At 49.1% G+C, this 18,316-nt stretch overlaps 1 protein-coding gene across 5 annotated transcripts in view; it reads right to left on the bottom strand.

Annotated features, from left to right (window-relative positions):
- The window catches only part of elf2b (E74-like factor 2b (ets domain transcription factor)), a 39,802-nt gene extending 21,858 nt beyond the window's left edge, over positions 1-17,944 (bottom strand). Inside the window, exons 1-4 of one of the 5 annotated variants that reach the window (XM_042314690.1) lie at positions 17,610-17,943; positions 17,394-17,541; positions 1,453-1,650; positions 331-583 (exon numbers count right to left, since the gene is read on the bottom strand). In XM_042314690.1, the coding sequence (XP_042170624.1) occupies positions 331-583; positions 1,453-1,527 (328 nt within the window). In that variant the 5' untranslated portion in view covers positions 1,528-1,650; positions 17,394-17,541; positions 17,610-17,943. Of the gene's footprint in view, positions 1-330; positions 584-1,452; positions 1,651-13,357; positions 13,497-17,393 lie in introns of those variants that run through there. The other 4 variants (XM_042314689.1, XM_042314692.1, XM_042314688.1 and 1 more) reach the window with 4 other exon arrangements.
- Positions 17,945-18,316: the final 372 nt, after the last annotated feature.

An 18,316-nucleotide genomic window follows, 5' to 3' on the forward strand; every position in this document is an offset into this window, starting at 1 on the left:
AGTTAAACAATTCAAAATATATGAGATTGTTCAAAGTAGCCACCCTTTGCCTTGATGACAGCTGTGCACACTCTGTTTAACACTTGTTTGGTTACTACATGATTCCATATGTGTTATTACATAGTTGTGACGTCTTCACTATTATTCTACAATGTAGATGATAGTACAAATAAAGAAACAAGAGCAGGTGTGTCCAAACATTTGACTGGTACTGAATGTTTACCACTAGTGTATTCAGGTTGGGTAGGAAGATGGTAGATGGTAGATGGTAGATGGAATATGATATATGTAGACCTAGGCCTGTGTGTACATCCCACCCCGGTCTCTCACCTGTCTCCACCACCTCAGTCTCCACCTCCTGTTCTTCCCCCACGTCCTGTATCAGGTAGGTCCCGTCTTCGTAGACCAGAACCTGGGCAGAGAAATACTGCTCCAGCCCCCTGCCTGGGACCTCCTCCACGATCACTGCTGGGTTCTCCTCTTCATCCAGGTCCTCGTCTGTCTCTTCTTCCATCACGTCTCCCTCCACCTCTACCTCCACCTCCACCTCCACTTCACCGTCTCCCTCCTCACACTCTCCCTCCTGGAGAACAGGGGTGAGGGAGTAGGACAAAGAGGAACAGAGATGGAGGGACGAGGATAGAAAAACAGAAGGGGAGAAGGGGAGCTTGGTTAAGACAGAACATCCCAAACAGAGCACTTTCTCTACTGCTATACAGTCCTTAAAGGAAAGGAGACGTGTAAAGGAAGCCCGTGTATGTAACATTATGTACCGCAGCCCTGATCATGTCCTTTCATAAAAGCAAGGAAACAAGGAAAGGAAGCCAGCGAGTGTGAATATTGGAGCGCAGCACCTATCTAGTTCTGTCTTTAAGGAAAGGAGACGTGTAAAGGAAGCCAGTCTAGGTCCTAGGTGATTTCACTGCTCATATTACATTTGAGTCATTTAGCAGATGCTCTTATCCAGAGAGACTTACAGTTAGTGAATTCATCTTCAGATAGCTAGGTGGGACAACCACATCTCAGTCATAGTTAGTGAATTCATCTTCAGATAGCTAGGTGGGACAACCACATCTCAGTCATAGTTATTGAATTCATCTTCAGATAGCTAGGTGGGACAACCACATCTCAGTCATAGTTAGTGAATTCATCTTCAGATAGCTAGGTGGGACAACCACATCTCAGTCATAGTTAGTGAATTCATCTTCAGATAGCTAGGTGGGACAACCACATCTCAGTCATAGTTAGTGAATTCATCTTCAGATAGCTAGGTGGGACAACCACATCTCAGTCATAGTTAGTGAATTCATCTTCAGATAGCTAGGTGGGACAACCACATCTCAGTCATAGTCGGTACATTTTTCCTCATTAAAGTAGTTATCAGCAAAGTCAAGTGCAAGTGTTAGTTCAGTAAAGGTGTTTGTTACTCAGTCCAACCCTCTCACCACTCACCTGATGAGGGTCCTCCACGGCGGTCATATACTCCACCACCGCCCCTCCACTGTCAACGAGCACCACCGAGGTCATGACGCATGCCCCTCCAGGCTAGATCCAGCCCCGGCCTACTCACTGCTGCCTCCTGGCCCCACCTCGCTCTGCTGCCCCACGCTGGTGGCCTCTGGTACTGCAGCCAGGCCACAGCTCAGACCACTGAGGAAGAGACAGAAGAAAAGTTATTTAAGCTTTATGAAGCCAGTCGTTGAGAGCCCGGACAGGCCTACACGATGGTAAGAGAGCCTGGACAGGCCTACACGATGGTAAGAGAGCCCGGACAGGCCTACACGATGGTAAGAGAGCCCTGGACAGGCCTACACGATGGTAAGAGAGCCCGGACAGGCCTACACGATGGTAAGAGAGCCCTGGACAGGCCTACACGATGGTAAGAGAGCCCTGGACAGGCCTACACGATGGTAAGAGAGCCCGGACAGGCCTACACGATGGTAAGAGAGCCCTGGACAGGCCTACACGATGGTAGCCACTGACAGGCCAGTAAGAGAGCCCTGGACAGGCCCTGGACAGGCCTACACGATGGTAAGAGAGCCCTGGACAGGCCTACACGATGGTAAGAGAGCCCTGGACAGGCCTACACGATGGTAAGAGCCCTGGACAGGCCTACACGATGGTAAGGAGCCTGGACAGGCCGATGGTAAGAGAGCCTGGACAGGCCTACACGATGGTAAGAGAGCCCTGGACAGGCCTACACGATGGTAAGAGAGCCTGGACAGGCCTACACGATGGTAAGAGAGCCTGGACAGGCCTACACGATGGTAAGAGAGCCTGGACAGGCCTACACGATGGTAAGAGAGCCTGGACAGGCCTACATGATGGTAAGAGAGCCCCGGACAGGCCTACACGATGGTAAGAGAGCCTGGACAGGCCTACACGATGGTAAGAGAGCCCTGGACAGGCCTACACGATGGTAAGAGAGCCCTGGACAGGCCTACACGATGGTAAGAGAGCCTGGACAGGCCTACACGATGGTAAGAGAGCCCTGGACAGGCCTACACGATGGTAAGAGAGCCCTGGACAGGCCTACACGATGGTAAGAGAGCCCGGACAGGCCTACACGATGGTAAGAGAGCCTGGACAGGCCTACATGATGGTCTAGGGAAACATCCAGCTGCTGCTCTCTTCCCTTCTGAGCCACTGAGCCAGTACCAGGTTTCATACCTCTAAGGGCCTGTTCCCTCTCCCTTCTTCATATGGCTAAGGGCCAATGGTTGCTAAGGGCACAAGGCCCTCATTTCCTGCTCAAAGGAAGAATGATTGGACTTTGAGAGGAGGAAATACAGACTGGACACACATTTCACTTGCCCTCCTACACACACACTACACATTTTCTTTAATTATTTTACCTTTATTTAACTAAGAACAAATTCTTATTTTCAATGACGGCCTAGGAACAGTGGGTTAACTGCCTGTTCAGGGGCAGAACCACAGATTTGTACCTTGTCAGCTCGGGGATTCGAACTTGAAACATTTAGGTTACGAGCCAACGCTCTAACCACTAGGCTACCCTGCCGCCTCTACACTCTAACCACTAGGCTACCCTGCCGCCTCTACACTCTAACCACTAGGCTACCCTGCCGCCTCTACACTCTAACCACTAGGCTACCCTGCCGCCCCATTTCACACACACTTTTCACTTTCTCTCCCACACACAGCAGCAGAGCTGTAGGAGGCAGAATTCTAGAAAGTAGATCATTGTTTTTTGGTATTGACAGGTCAATACCAAAACATAACGACTGTTCCCTCCTCTGATACAGGACAGGTCAATACCAAAACATAATGACTGTTCCCTCCTCTGATACAGGACAGGTCAATACCAAAACATAATGACTGTTCCCTCTGTTTGATACAGGACAGGTCAATACCAAAACATAATGACTGTTCCCTCTGTTTGATACAGGACAGGTCAATACCAAAACATAATGACTGTTCCCTCTGTTTGATACAGGACAGGTCAATACCAAAACATAATGACTGTTCCCTCCTCTGATACAGGACAGGTCAATACCAAAACATAACGACTGTTCCCTTTGATACAGGACAGGTCAATACCAAAACATAACGACTGTTCCCTCCTCTGATACAGGACAGGTCAATACCAAAACATAACGACTGTTCCCTTTGATACAGGACAGGTCAATACCAAAACATAACGACTGTTCCCTCCTCTGATACAGGACAGGTCAATACCAAAACATAACGACTGTTCCCTCCTCTGATACAGGACAGGTCAATACCAAAACATAACGACTGTTCCCTCCTCTGACACAGGACAGGTCAATACCAAAACATAATGACTGTTCCCTCCTCTGACACAGGACAGGTCAATACCAAAACATAATGACTGTTCCCTCCTCTGATACAGGACAGGTCATTACCAAAACATAATGACTGTTCCCTCCTCTGATACAGGACAGGTCAATACCAAAACATAACGACTGTTCCCTTTGATACAGGACAGGTCAATACCAAAACATAATGACTGTTCCCTCCCATTGACACAGGACATGTCAATACCAAAACATAATGACTGTTCCCTCCTCTGATACAGGACAGGTCAATAACAAAACATAATGACTGTTCCCTCCTCTGACACAGGACAGGTCAATACCAAAACATAACGACTGTTCCCTCCTCTGATACAGGACAGGTCAATACCAAAACATAATGACTGTTCCCTCCTCTGATACAGGACAGGTCAATACCAAAACATAATGACTGTTCCCTTTGATACAGGACAGGTCAATACCAAAACATAATGACTGTTCCCTCCTCTGATACAGGACAGGTCAATACCAAAACATAATGACTGTTCCCTCCTCTGATACAGGACAGGTCAATACCACAACATAATGACTGTTCCCTTTGATACAGGACAATACCAAAACATAACGACTGTTCCCTCCTCTGATACAGGACAGGTCAATACCAAAACATAACGACTGTTCCCTCCTCTGATACAGGACAGGTCAATACCAAAACATAACGACTGTTCCCTCCTCTGATACAGGACAGGTCAATACCAAAACATAACGACTGTTCCCTCATCTGATACAGGACAGGTCAATACCAAAACATACGACTGTTCCCTCCTCTGTTACCCTCCTCTGACACAGGACAGGTCAATACCAAAACATAACGACTGTTCCCTCCTCTGATACAGGACAGGTCAATACCAAAACATAATGACTGTTCCCTCTGACACAGGACAGGTCAATACCAAAACATAATGACTGTTCCCTCCTCTGATACAGGACAGGTCAATACCAAAACATAATGACTGTTCCCTTTGATACAGGACAGGTCAATACCAAAACATAATGACTGTTCCCTCCTCTGATACAGGACAGGTCAATACCACAACATAATGACTGTTCCCTCTGATACAGGACAGGTCAATACCAAAACATAACGACTGTTCCCTTTGATACAGGACAGGTCAATACCAAAACATAACGACTGTTCCCTCCTCTGACACAGGACAGGTCAATACCAAAACATAATGACTGTTCCCTCCCATTGACACAGGACAGGTCAATACCAAAACATAATGACTGTTCCCTCCTCTGATACAGGACAGGTCAATAACAAAACATAATGAATTGTTCCCTCCTCTGACACAGGACAGGTCAATACCAAAACATAACGACTGTTCCCTCCTCTGATACAGGACAGGTCAATACCAAAACATAATGACTGTTTCCTCTCCCAAAACATAATGACTGTTCCCTCCTCTACAGGACAGGTCAATACCAAAACATAATGACTGTTCCCTCCTCTGATACAGGACAGGTCAATACCAAAACATAATGACTGTTCCCTCCTCTGACACAGGACAGGTCAATACCAAAACATAATGACTGTTCCCTCCTCTGACACAGGACAGGTCAATACCAAAACATAATGACTGTTCCCTCCTCTGATACAGGACAGGTCATTACCAAAACATAATGACTGTTCCCTCCTCTGATACAGGACAGGTCAATACCAAAACATAATGACTGTTCCCTCCTCTGATACAGGACAGGTCAATACCAAAACATAACGACTGTTCCCTCTGATACAGGACAGGTCAATACCAAAACATAATGACTGTTCCCTCCTCTGATACAGGACAGGTCAATGCCAAAACATAATGACTGTTCCCTCCTCTGATACAGGACAGGTCAATACCAAAACATAACGACTGTTCCCTCCTCTGATACAGGACAGGTCAATACCAAAACATAATGACTGTTCCCTCCTCTGATACAGGACAGGTCAATACCAAAACATAATGACTGTTCCCTCCTCTGATACAGGACAGGTCAATACCTAAGTCCCAGCTCAGTGCTATCTAGGACAGAACTCAACCACACCATTTTGAAATAAGAGTCTCTGGTGTCCCCTACTGTAATGTAGAGGACATGGCTGGTGTTCCCTACTGTAATGTAGAGGACAGGCTGGTGTTCCCTACTGTACTGTAGAGGACAGGGCTGGTGTTCCCTACTGTAGAGGACAGGCTGGTGTTCCCTACTGTAATGTAGAGGACAGGGCTGGTGTTCCCTACTGTAATGTAGAGGACAGGGCTGGTGTTCCCTACTGTAATGTAGAGGACAGGGCTGGTGTTCCCTACTGTAATGTAGAGGACAGGGCTGGTGTTCCCTACTGTAATGTAGAGAACAGGCTGGTGTTCCCTACTGTAATGTAGAGGACAGGCTGGTGTTTCCCTACTGTATTGTAGTTGTATATGTAGAGGACAGGCTGGTGTTCCCTACTGTAATGTAGAGGACAGGCTGGTGTTCCCTACTGTAATGTAGAGGACAGGGCTGGTGTTCCCTACTGTAATGTAGAGGACAGGGCTGGTGTTCCCTACTGTAATGTAGAGGACGGGGCTGGTGTTCCCTACTGTAATGTAGAGGACGGGGCTGGTGTTCCCTACTGTAATGTAGAGGACGGGGCTGGTGTTCCCTACTGTAATGTAGAGGACAGGGCTGGTGTTCCCTACAGTAATGTAGAGGACAGGGCTGGTGTTCCCTACAGTAATGTAGAGGACAGGGCTGGTGTTCCCTACAGTAATGTAGAGGACAGGGCTGGTGTTCCCTACAGTAATGTAGAGGACAGGGCTGGTGTCCCCTACAGTAATGTAGAGGACAGGGCTGGTGTTCCCTACAGTAATGTAGAGGACAGGGCTGGTGTTCCCTACAGTAATGTAGAGGACAGGGCTGGTGTTCCCTACTGTAATGTAGAGGACAGGGCTGGTGTTCCCTACTGTAATGTAGAGGACAGGGCTGGTGTTCCCTACTGTAATGTAGAGGACAGGGCTGGTGTTCCCTACTGTAATGTAGAGGACAGGGCTGGTGTTCCCTACTGTAATGTAGAGGACAGGGCTGGTGTTCCCTACTGTAATGTAGAGGACAGGCTGGTGTTCCCTACTGTAATGTAGTTGTATATGTAGGAGGACAGGACTGGGATCAGTGCTAATGGAAATCCCTCTTCAATTCTTCAACACAGCTGACTGATCCAGGACCTGCAGACCTTATTAACAACTTGATTCATATAGTTAAGTCCATTTAACCTGTAGTGGACCAAAACAGACTCAGGACTTGTAGTGCAGAGAAGACCTTGGTCAGTTGCCTCACCTTATTCCTATAGCCTGGTCTTTAAACATGTTAACTAACTAAACCTGCCCTTTATACACCTGTCAGTCACTGTGCATTGTGTGGCTGCATGTTGTAGACATTTCACAGCCTTCTTCAGTCTTTCTGTCTCTGGCATGGGGTATAGCCTACACACCCTGGAGTGACTGGCTGAGTGAGAGACTGGCTGAGTGAGAGACTGGCTGAGTGAGAGACTGGCTGAGTGAGAGACTGGCTGAGTGAGTGAGTGACTGGCTGAGTGAGAGACTGGCTGAGTGAGAGACTGGCTGAGTGAGAGAGTGACTGGCTGAGTGAGTGAGAGACTGGCTGAGTGAGTGAGAGACTGGCTGAGTGTGAGACTGGCTGAGTGAGTGACTGGCTGAGTGAGTGACTGGCTGAGTGAGAGACTGGCTGAGTGAGAGACTGGCTGAGTGAGACTGGCTGAGTGAGAGACTGGCTGAGTGAGTGAGTGAGAGACTGGCTGAGTGAGAGACTGGCTGAGTGAGTGACTGGCTGAGTGAGTGACTGGCTGAGTGAGAGACTGGCTGAGTGAGAGACTGGCTGAGTGAGAGACTGGCTGAGTGGTGAGTGAGAGACTGGCTGAGTGAGAGACTGGCTGAGTGAGACTGGCTGAGTGAGAGACTGGCTGAGTGAGTGAGTGAGTGACTGGCTGAGTGAGTGAGTGACTGGCTGAGTGAGTGAGTGACTGGCTGAGTGAGTGAGTGACTGGCTGAGTGAGTGAGAGACTGGCTGAGTGAGTGAGAGACTGGCTGAGTGAGTGAGAGACTGGCTGAGTGAGTGAGAGACTGGCTGAGTGAGTGAGACTGGCTGAGTGAGAGACTGGCTGAGTGAGAGACTGGCTGAGTGAGAGACTGGCTGAGTGAGAGACTGGCTGGCTGAGTGAGTGAGTGACTGGCTGAGTGAGTGAGTGAGAGACTGGCTGGCTGAGTGAGAGACTGGCTGAGTGAGAGACTGGCTGAGTGAGAGACTGGCTGAGTGAGTGACTGGCTGAGTGAGACTGAGTGAGTGACTGGCTGAGACTGGCTGAGTGAGAGACTGGCTGAGTGAGAGACTGGCTGAGTGAGAGACTGGCTGAGTGAGAGACTGGCTGAGTGAGTGAGTGACTGGCTGAGTGAGTGAGTGACTGGCTGAGTGAGTGAGTGACTGGCTGAGTGAGTGAGTGACTGGCTGAGTGAGTGACTGGCTGAGTGAGTGAGTGACTGGCTGAGTGAGTGAGTGACTGGCTGAGTGAGTGAGTGACTGGCTGAGTGAGTGAGTGACTGGCTGAGTGAGTGAGTGACTGGCTGAGTGAGTGAGTGACTGGCTGAGTGAGTGAGAGACTGGCTGAGTGAGTGAGACTGGCTGAGTGAGTGAGTGACTGGCTGAGTGAGTGACTGGCTGGTGAGTGAGAGACTGGCTGAGTGAGTGAGAGACTGGCTGAGTGAGTGACTGGCTGAGTGAGAGACTGGCTGAGTGAGAGACTGGCTGAGTGAGAGACTGGCTGAGTGAGTGACTGGCTGAGTGAGTGACTGGCTGAGTGAGTGACTGGCTGAGTGAGTGACTGGCTGAGTGAGTGAGCGTTGCCTGGTCACACAGTGAAATGTCAAGACCTTGGAATGTGCAGCCCCATCATCCAAGCAACATAGTGTGTGATTGTTAAAGTACACAGGTCTGCATCCTTGAGGGCTGCAACATCCACAAGTTTCTTTCCACTCTGGCCCAAGGCTGGTGGAAAACGTTGACACTAAGATAACAGTCAAGGAAAGGATGACATCAGCAAATCACAAACCAGCTGAAGGATGATCTCTGCGCCTCCCACTCCCTCATTGCCTCCTCCTCCCTCTCCCTCATTGCCTCCCACTCCCTCTCCCTCATTGCCTCCCACTCCCTCTCCCCCATTGCCTCCCACTCCCTCTCCCCATTGCCTCCCACTCCCTCTCCCCCATTGCCTCCCACTCCCCCTCTCTCCCATTACCTCCCACTCCCCCCCATTACCTCCCACTCCCTCTCTCCCATTACCTCCCACCCCCATTACCTCCCACTCCCCCCATTACCTCCCATTACCTCCCCTCTCCCTCCCACTCCCTCCCTCCCATTACCTCCCACTCCCTCCCTCCCTCTCCCATTACCTCCCACTCCCCCATTGCCTCCCACTCCCTCTCCCCCATTGCCTCCCACTCCCTCTCTCCCATTACCTCCCCTCCCCCATTACCTCCCCTCCCTCTCTCCCATTACCTCCCACTCCCTCTCTCCCTCCCACTCCCTCCCTCCCATTACCTCCCACTCCCTCCCTCTCTCCCATTACCTCCCTCCCTCCCTCCCATTACCTCCCTCCCTCCCTCCTCCCTCCCTCCTCTCCCCCCCTCCCTCCCTCCCTCCCATTATCTCCCCTCCCTCCCTCTCTCCTCCCCTCCCTCCCTCCCACTCCCTCCCTCCTCTCCCCCTCCCTCCCCCCCCTCCTCTCTCCCATTATCTCCCCTCCCTCCCCTCTCCCACTCACTCTCTCCCATTATCTCCCACTCCCCCTCCCTCTCTCCCATTACCTCCCACTCCCTCCCTCCTCCCATTACCTCCCTCCTCCCCCACTCCCTCCCTCTCTCCCATTACCTCCCTCCTCCCTCCCTCCCCTCCCTCCCTCTCTCCCCTCCCTCCCTCTCTCCCATTACCTCCCTCCCTCCCATTACCTCCCCTCTCTCCCTCCCCTCCCCTCCCTCTCTCCCATTACCTCCCACTCCCTCCCTCCCCTCCTCCCTCCCTCTCTCCCATTACCTCCCCTCCCTCCCTCTCTCCCATTACCTCCCTCTCCCCCCACTCCCTCCCCTCTCCCATTACCTCCCGCTCCCTCCCTCTCTCCCCTCCCTCCCTCTCTCCCATTACCTCCCCCCCTCCCTCCCACTCCCTCCCTCTCTCCCATTACCTCCCCTCCCTCCCTCCCTCCTCCCATTACCTCCCCTCTCTCCCTCCCACTCCCCCCCTCCTCCCATTACCTCCCACTCCCTCCCTCTCCCATTACCTCCCTCTCTCCCATTACCTCCCTCCCCCCTCCCTCCTCCCCCCCTCTCTCTCCCACCTCCCTCCCCTCTCCCATTACCTCCCCTCCCTCTCTCCCATTACCCCCCTCCCCCTCCCTCCCTCTCTCCCATTACCTCCCCTCTCCCTCCCTCCCTCCCTCTCTCCCATTACCTCCCTCTCTCCCATTACCTCCCACTCCCTCCCTCTCTCCCATTACCTCCCTCTCCCTCTCTCCCCCCTCCCTCCCCTCCTCCCTCTCTCCCATTACCTCCCACTCCCTCTCCCTCTCCCACTCCCCCTCCCTCCCCTCTCTCCCCCTCCTACCTCCCCTCTCCCCTCCCCACTCCCTCTCTCCCATTACCTCCCACCTCTCCCTCTCTCCCATTACCTCCCACTACCTCCCACTCCCTCTCTCCCATTACCTCCCACTCTCCCATTACCTCCCACATTACCTCCCACCTCCCCCTCTCCCATTACCTCCCACTCCCTCTCTCCCATTACTCCCACTCCCTCTCTCCCATTTCCTCCCACTCTCCCATTACCTCCCACTCCCTCCCTCTCTCCCATTACCTCCCACTCCCTACCATTACCTCCCACTCCCTCCCCCTCCCTCCCTCCCCTCTCCCACTCCCTCCCTCTCTCTCCCATTACCTCCCCTCCCTCCCTCTCTCCCATTACCTCCCCCTCCCTCCCTCCCTCTCTCCCATTACCTCCCACTCCTCCCTCTCTCCCATTACCTCCCCCACTCCCTCTCTCCCATTACCTCCCACTCCCCTCTCTCCCATTACCCTCTCTCTCCCATTACCTCCCACTCCCTCCTCTCTCCCATTACCTCCCCTCCCATTACCTCCCTCCCTCCCATTACCTCCCACTCCCTCCCTTACCTCCCTCCCTCTCCCATTACCTCCCCCTCTCCCATTACCTCCCCCTCCCTCTCCCATTACCTCCCACTCTCCCATTACCTCCCACTCCCTCCCTCTCTCCCATTACCTCCCACTCCCTCCCTCTCTCCCATTACCTCCCCTCCCTCCCTCTCTCCCATTACCTCCCATTACCTCCCCTCTCTCCCATTCCCATTACCTCCACTCCCCCCTCTCTCCCCTCCCTCCCTCTCCCTCCCCTCTCTCTCCATTACCCCTCTCTCTCTCCCATTACCTCCCTCCCTCTCTCCCCCCTCCCTCCCTCTCCCCCTCCCTCCCTCCCCCTCTCTCCCCTCCCACTCCCTCTCCTACTCCCACTCTCCCTCTCCCATTCTCCCCTCCCCCCTCTCTCTCACTCCCTCCTCTCTCTCCACTCCCTCCCCTCTCTCTTACTCCCCCCCCCTCTCTCCCACTCCCCCCCCTCTCTACCTCCCACTCCCTCCCTCCCCCACTCCCATTACCTCCCACTCTCTCTCCCTCTCTCCCCTCTCTCCCTACCTCCCCTCCCTCCCTCTCTCCCATTACCTCCCCTCCCTCCCTCTCTCCCATTACCCTCCCACCCCTCCCTCCTCTCATTACCTCCCACTCTCCCATTACCTCCCACCCTCCCTCTCCCATTACCTCCCCTCCCTCTCTCTCATTACCTCCCACTCTCCCATTACCTCCCCCTCTCTCCCATTACCTCCCACTCTCTCCCATTTCCCCTCCCATTACCTCCCTCTCTCATACCTACCTCCCACTCTCCCATTACCTCCCACTCTCCTCCCATTACCTACCTCCCACTCCCTCTCTCCCATTACCTCCCACTCTCCCATTACCTCCCACCCCCTCTCCCATTACCTCCCACTCTCCCATTACCTCCCACTCTCCCCTCTCCCATTACCTCCCACTCTCCCATTACCTCCCACTCTCCCTCTCCCATTACCTCCCATTACCTCCCACTCTCCCTCCCATTACCTCCCACTCTCCCTCTCCCATTACCTCCCACTCTCCCATTACCTCCCCTCTCCCATTACCTCCCTCTCCCATTACCTCCCACTCTCCCATTACCTCCCACTCTCCCTCTCCCATTACCTCCTCTCCCATTACCTCCCTCTCCCATTACCTCCCTCTCCCATTACCTCCCCTCTCCCATTACCTCCCACTCTCCCATTACCTCCCACTCTCCCATTACCTCCCACTCTCCCATTACCTCCCACTCTCCCATTACCTCCCACTCTCCCATTACCTCCCACTCTCCCATTACCTCCCACTCCCTCTCCCATTACCTCCCACTCTCCCATTACCTCCCACTCTCCCTCTCCCATTACCTCCCACTCCCTCTCTCCCATTACCTCCCACTCCCTCTCTCCCATTACCTCCCACTCCCTCTCCCTGAAACATAGGAAATGCAGTGGCGCCAGCTGTAGTTGTTTCATAAACATGATATCAAAGTCCACAAACACAAACATTCCCTGACAGCTGCTGCACCCGATGTTCCTTTGTTCAAAGCAATACTGGAATGTAGTAGCATATTCTTTGTAGCTAGTTAATGTGGGATAAACACAGGTATGACGGCCTTACACACACACACACACACACACACACACACACACAGCAGACTAAACAAGTCTCAAACAAGACCTTCAACATTGAAACCAGAATTACAGGCTGGTCAAGAGAGACGCCATGTCACCACAGAAGTACACAACAGTTCCAAACCCTAAAAGTCAACAAAAGACAGGCAAAAATTAACCCACCAAACTAGTTCTTAGTTTCCAAAGCTAACGTGATTAGTTTGGACTACTGGCATAAAAACACTAGCGAACGCCTATCCATATACATTACATAAAGAGAATGTAGGTTATCACTCACTCCAAAGTCCTGTCATTCCAAAGTCTAACGAAAGCCAACATCTTCACCATACAAGATACAGAGGAGCCACACACCACTGCAAACGTTCCTCAGACAGGCTACTTACCAAGGACACCATGGAACAGAGAGAGCAGGTTTAGATAGAGTCACAGTCTCATGACCTGCTCCACATGCTCAATCTGAACCCTGCGCATTCATCCCCAAACTGGATCCAATATGGGAAGGATTCCAACATTCCACACAAGTATCCAACATTCCACACAAGTATCCAACATCCACACAAGTATCCAACATTCCACACAAGTATCCAACATTCCACACAAGTATCCAACATTCCACACAAGTATCCAACATTCCACACAAGTATCCAACATTCCACACAAGTATCCAACATTCCACACAAGTATCCAACATTCCGAGGAATCCCACAACATTCTGACTTACTCCTGCTGCTAATTCATCCATGACATCTAGAAAAAGATAGGAGCTTTGTTTGACTGTCTTTCAACAAGCTAAATAAACAAGAAGTGATACAAAGAGGAGAGAGAGACAATGTGGCCTTGCTGCATTGCAGAACCATTCTCCTTGCCTCCATTTCTCTGTAACCTCTTCCTTCCAGCTCTCTCTCCTCCTGTCTTTCCATCCCTCTCTCCTCTCATCAGTCTTCTCCATGCAGTGGAAAGAGAGTGAGCCTCAGAGAGACTCAGCACTTTGAGAGTGTGAGCCCTGCCCCCAGATCACATGATGAGGGTGGAACACACACAGCGTCACATGATACTGCAACAACAGAGCTTTTGTTCAGACTGAGGCTAGTTGCTAAAGATACAACGCCCTGCCTTGTGCCCTGCCCTCACTCTCACACACACACACACACACACACACACACACACACACACACACACACACACTTTAGGCTTAGATGACCTAAAGTGCACACAAACAGGCCAACATCAGATGATCTCACACACCCACAGACAAACACTAGCAGTCATTCACCATCAACTGTAACATCTTCCACAGCAACAGTTACAGACAGACACTAGCAGTCATTCACCATCAACTGTCATATTATTTATACCAGTCAGTGTCTGAGAGAGGTCATATTATGTATACCAGTCAGTGTCTGAGAGAGGTCATATTATTGATACCAGTCAGTGAGAGGTCATATTATTTATACCAGTCAGTGTCTGAGGTCATATTATTTATGCCAGTCAGTGTCTGAGAGGTCATATTATTTATACCAGTCAGTGTCTGAGCGGTCATATTATTTATACCAGTCAGTGTCTGAGAGGTCATATTATTTATACCAGTCAGTGTCTGAGCGGTCATATTATTTATACCAGTCAGTGTCTGAGAGGTCATATTATTTATACCAGTCAGTGTCTGAGAGGTCATATTATTTATACCAGTCAGTGAGAGGTCATATTATTTATGCCAGTCAGTGTCTGAGGTCATATTATTGATACCAGTCAGTGAGAGGTCATATTATTTATACCAGTCAGTGAGAGGTCATATTATTTATACCTGTCAGTGTCTGAGAGGTCATATTATTTATACCAGTCAGTGTCTGAGAGGTCATATTATTGATACCAGTCAGTGTCTGAGAGGTCATATTATTGATACCAGTCAGTGTCTGAGAGGTCATATTATTGATACCAGTCAGTGTCTGAGAGGTCATATTATTGATACCAGTCAGTGTCTGAGAGGTCATATTATTGATACCAGTCAGTGTCTGAGAGGTCATATTATTGATACCAGTCAGTGTCTGAGAGGTCATATTATTGATACCAGTCAGTGTCTGAGAGGTCATATTATTGATACCAGTCAGTGTCTGAGAGGTCATATTATTGATACCAGTCAGTGTCTGAGAGGTCATATTATTTATACCAGTCAGTGTCTGAGAGGTCATATTATTTATATACCAGTCAGTGTCTGAGAGGTCATATTATTTATATACCAGTCAGTGTCTGAGAGGTCATATTATTTATATACCAGTCAGTGTCTGAGAGGTCATATTATTTATATACCAGTCAGTGTCTGAGAGGTCATATTATTTATATACCAGTCAGTGTCTGAGAGGTCATATTATTTATACCAGTCAGTGAGAGGTCATAGTATTTATACCAGTCAGTGAGAGATCATAGTATTTATACCAGTCAGTGTCTGAGAGGTCATATTATTTATACCAGTCAGTGTCTGAGAGGTCATATTATTTATACCAGTCAGTGTCTGAGAGGTCATATTATTTATACCAGTCAGTGTCTGAGAGGTCATATTATTTATACCAGTCAGTGTCTGAGAGGTCATATTATTTATACCAGTCAGTGTCTGAGAGGTCATATTATTTATACCAGTCAGTGTCTGAGAGGTCATATTATTTATACCAGTCAGTGTCTGAGGTCATATTATTTATGCCAGTCAGTGTCTGAGAGGTCATATTATTTATACCAGTCAGTGTCTGAGAGGTCATATTATTTATACCAGTCAGTGAGAGATCATATTATTTATACCAGTCAGTGTGAGGTCATATTATTTATGCCAGTCAGTGTCTGAGAGGTCATATTATTTATACCAGTCAGTGTCTGAGAGAGGTCATATTATTTATACCAGTCAGTGAGAGGTCATATTATTTATACCAGTCAGTGAGAGGTCATATTATTTATACCAGCCAGTGTCTGAGAGGTCATATTATTTAAACCAGTCAGTGTCTGAGAGGTCATATTATTTATACCAGTCAGTGTCTGAGAGAGGTCATATTATTTATACCAGTCAGTGTCTGAGAGAGGTCATATTATTTATACCAGTCAGTGTCTGAGAGAGGTCATATTATTTATACCAGTCAGTGTCAGAGAGGTCATATTATTTATACCAGTCAGTGCCTGAGAGAGGTCATATTATTGATACCAGTCAGTGAGAGGTCATATTATTGATACCAGTCAGTGAGAGGTCATATTATTTATACCAGTCAGTGTCTGAGAGGTCATATTATTTATACCAGTCAGTGTCTGAGAGAGGTCATATTATTTATACCAGTCAGTGTCTGAGAGAGGTCATATTATTTATACCAGTCAGTGTCTGAGAGAGGTCATATTATTTATACCAGTCAGTGTCTGAGAGAGGTCATATTATTTATACCAGTCAGTGTCTGAGAGGTCATATTATTGATACCAGTCAGTGTCTGAGAGGTCATATTATTGATACCAGTCAGTGTCTGAGAGGTCATATTATTGATACCAGTCAGTGTCTGAGAGAGGTCATATTATTTATACCAGTCAGTGTCTGAGAGAGTTCATATTATTTATATCAGTCAGTGTCTGAGAGAGGTCATATTATTGATACCAGTCAGTGTCAGAGAATGGATGTAGACTAGACTGTGTGCTCAGCACGGCTCCAAGATGAAGTAGCCTATCAGGTGGAGATACATACAGTGGTATGCTACTCTACAAGGACAGTCTCCTATCAGTGCCAGAGTTTGACCAGCGAACCCAACCCTCACCGTGACCATTTATTCCCTGCCACCCCACTACCCCTTCTCATATCACTATGGTAACCCTGCGGTCCATCCCACCACTAGACCTTGGTTTCCCACCCCCCTGTTGGGAACCAACCAAACATTCACCCGATATGTAATATTCAAGTAAACGTAAGTCGGTACACTGCAAGTTTCACTGTGTAAACCGTGTCTGGTAGGCTGAAACCGTTGGTCACTTGTGAGATACCTATCCTTCGGGGCCTAGCTCGCTGGTTCAAAGGTTACTCTAGGCCAGCGCTTCTCATTTAGTTAGTTATCAGTTTGTTTGCATTAGCAGCTCGTCACAAATTCCTTGTGAGGGAAGCAGTTATTACAGGCCAAATGTCAAGTACCCGCCATAGTCTTATCTAGGGCAAGATAACGCTGCTGTCAGAGAGACAGAGCAACGTCTGTTTTTATCTAGTCTGAATAACTTAAATGTATCCACTCACTACTTACTGTAAGTCGCTCTGGAAAAAAAGTGTCTGATAAATGACACAAATATCAAATGTAGCTACGAGTGATTGACAAAACCCACTGACGCCTGTGCAGCTATTGCCGACACTGCTGTTGTCTGTAGTCCTGCTCTTGGGCAATAAATAGTATATTGTGGTTGTAGGGGGTTAAATGGTGATTACCAGGGGCATTGCCAGTGTAAATCTATGCTATTAAACACAACTGAGGACGACATGTACAACACTGGGATACTAAGTTAACTAGAGGGACATGTTACTGTAACTTCCTGGAGCCCTCTCTCTCGCTCTCAAACATGAACATTGATTAAAGACTGTATTTATTTAATAACCACAGCAACTAGCTAACTAGTTACCATTATTAACTAACGCTAGCTAAATTGTGACGCCCCCTCCTCTCTAGTTAGTGAGTTAGTGAGTTAACATGCACATGTTATACCACTCACACACAGTGTTGCAGAATTAGCATATGGACAGTTTACGAGACTCTCCTTACCTTGAAACGCCTCCTCTGCCCAGTCCAAAAGGGGTTGCAGATGGCAGACCGAGTCAACAACAAGACAAATGGTAACGCTATAGCTGCTGCCGGTGCCGCTCGGTAACCTCCTCCCGAACAGAGACAGCTAGCGGTGCCGCTCGGTGACCTCCTCCCGAACAGAGACAGCTAGCGGTGCTAACGTTAAAAGGCTAGCTGCCGGTGCCGCTCGGTAACCTCCTCCCGAACAGAGACAGCTAGCGGTGCTAACGTTAAAAGGCTAGCTGCCGGTGCCGCTCGGTAACCTCCTCCCGAACAGAGACAGCTAGCGGTGCTAACGTTAAAAGGCTAGCTGCCGGTCACCAAGCAGCCCGTTTGTTATGAGCGAACCAGGTCACTATGCCGCATAGTGTACAAGCCAGCTACACTTACATTTGGTTGTTTCTGGTCGTTGTGAAAGCACGTTTCTATGTTATTCTGAACGATATATAAAACGGTGTTTGTTTGTTTTGTTGTTTTTTTTCTCCAAGGGGGCTGGACTCGTTGTTGCTGGGAGGAGAGATTCGGGTCCAAGAAACGACACACCGGCCGTGACGTCACGCAGAACAGCAACTGCCTTCCCCATAAATAAGTGTCATTTATATTTTGAGGACATTTTCCAAAATTGTTATAGTACGGATGTTATGTTTCGTAGCATTGCAATATAATAACTTTATTTCTCTGTTGTGTATCAAATTATTTTCTGAAGGATATGCCCGTTCTCTGTGCGTTTCTTTACATATGATTTGCACTACTGCTGGTCATTCATTTTGCACTACTGCTAGTCACTACTACTAGTCACTACTACTATTCACTACCACTAGTCATGTAGCCATCCAGTCACTAATGAATACATGTCAATAAACATTGGCTGAATGAGACTGTTACCCATTCAAACGGATTGA

The sequence above is a fragment of the Oncorhynchus tshawytscha genome, unplaced genomic scaffold (genome assembly GCF_018296145.1).
Source record: "Oncorhynchus tshawytscha isolate Ot180627B unplaced genomic scaffold, Otsh_v2.0 Un_contig_3252_pilon_pilon, whole genome shotgun sequence".
NCBI classification, from domain to species: domain Eukaryota; kingdom Metazoa; phylum Chordata; class Actinopteri; order Salmoniformes; family Salmonidae; genus Oncorhynchus; species Oncorhynchus tshawytscha.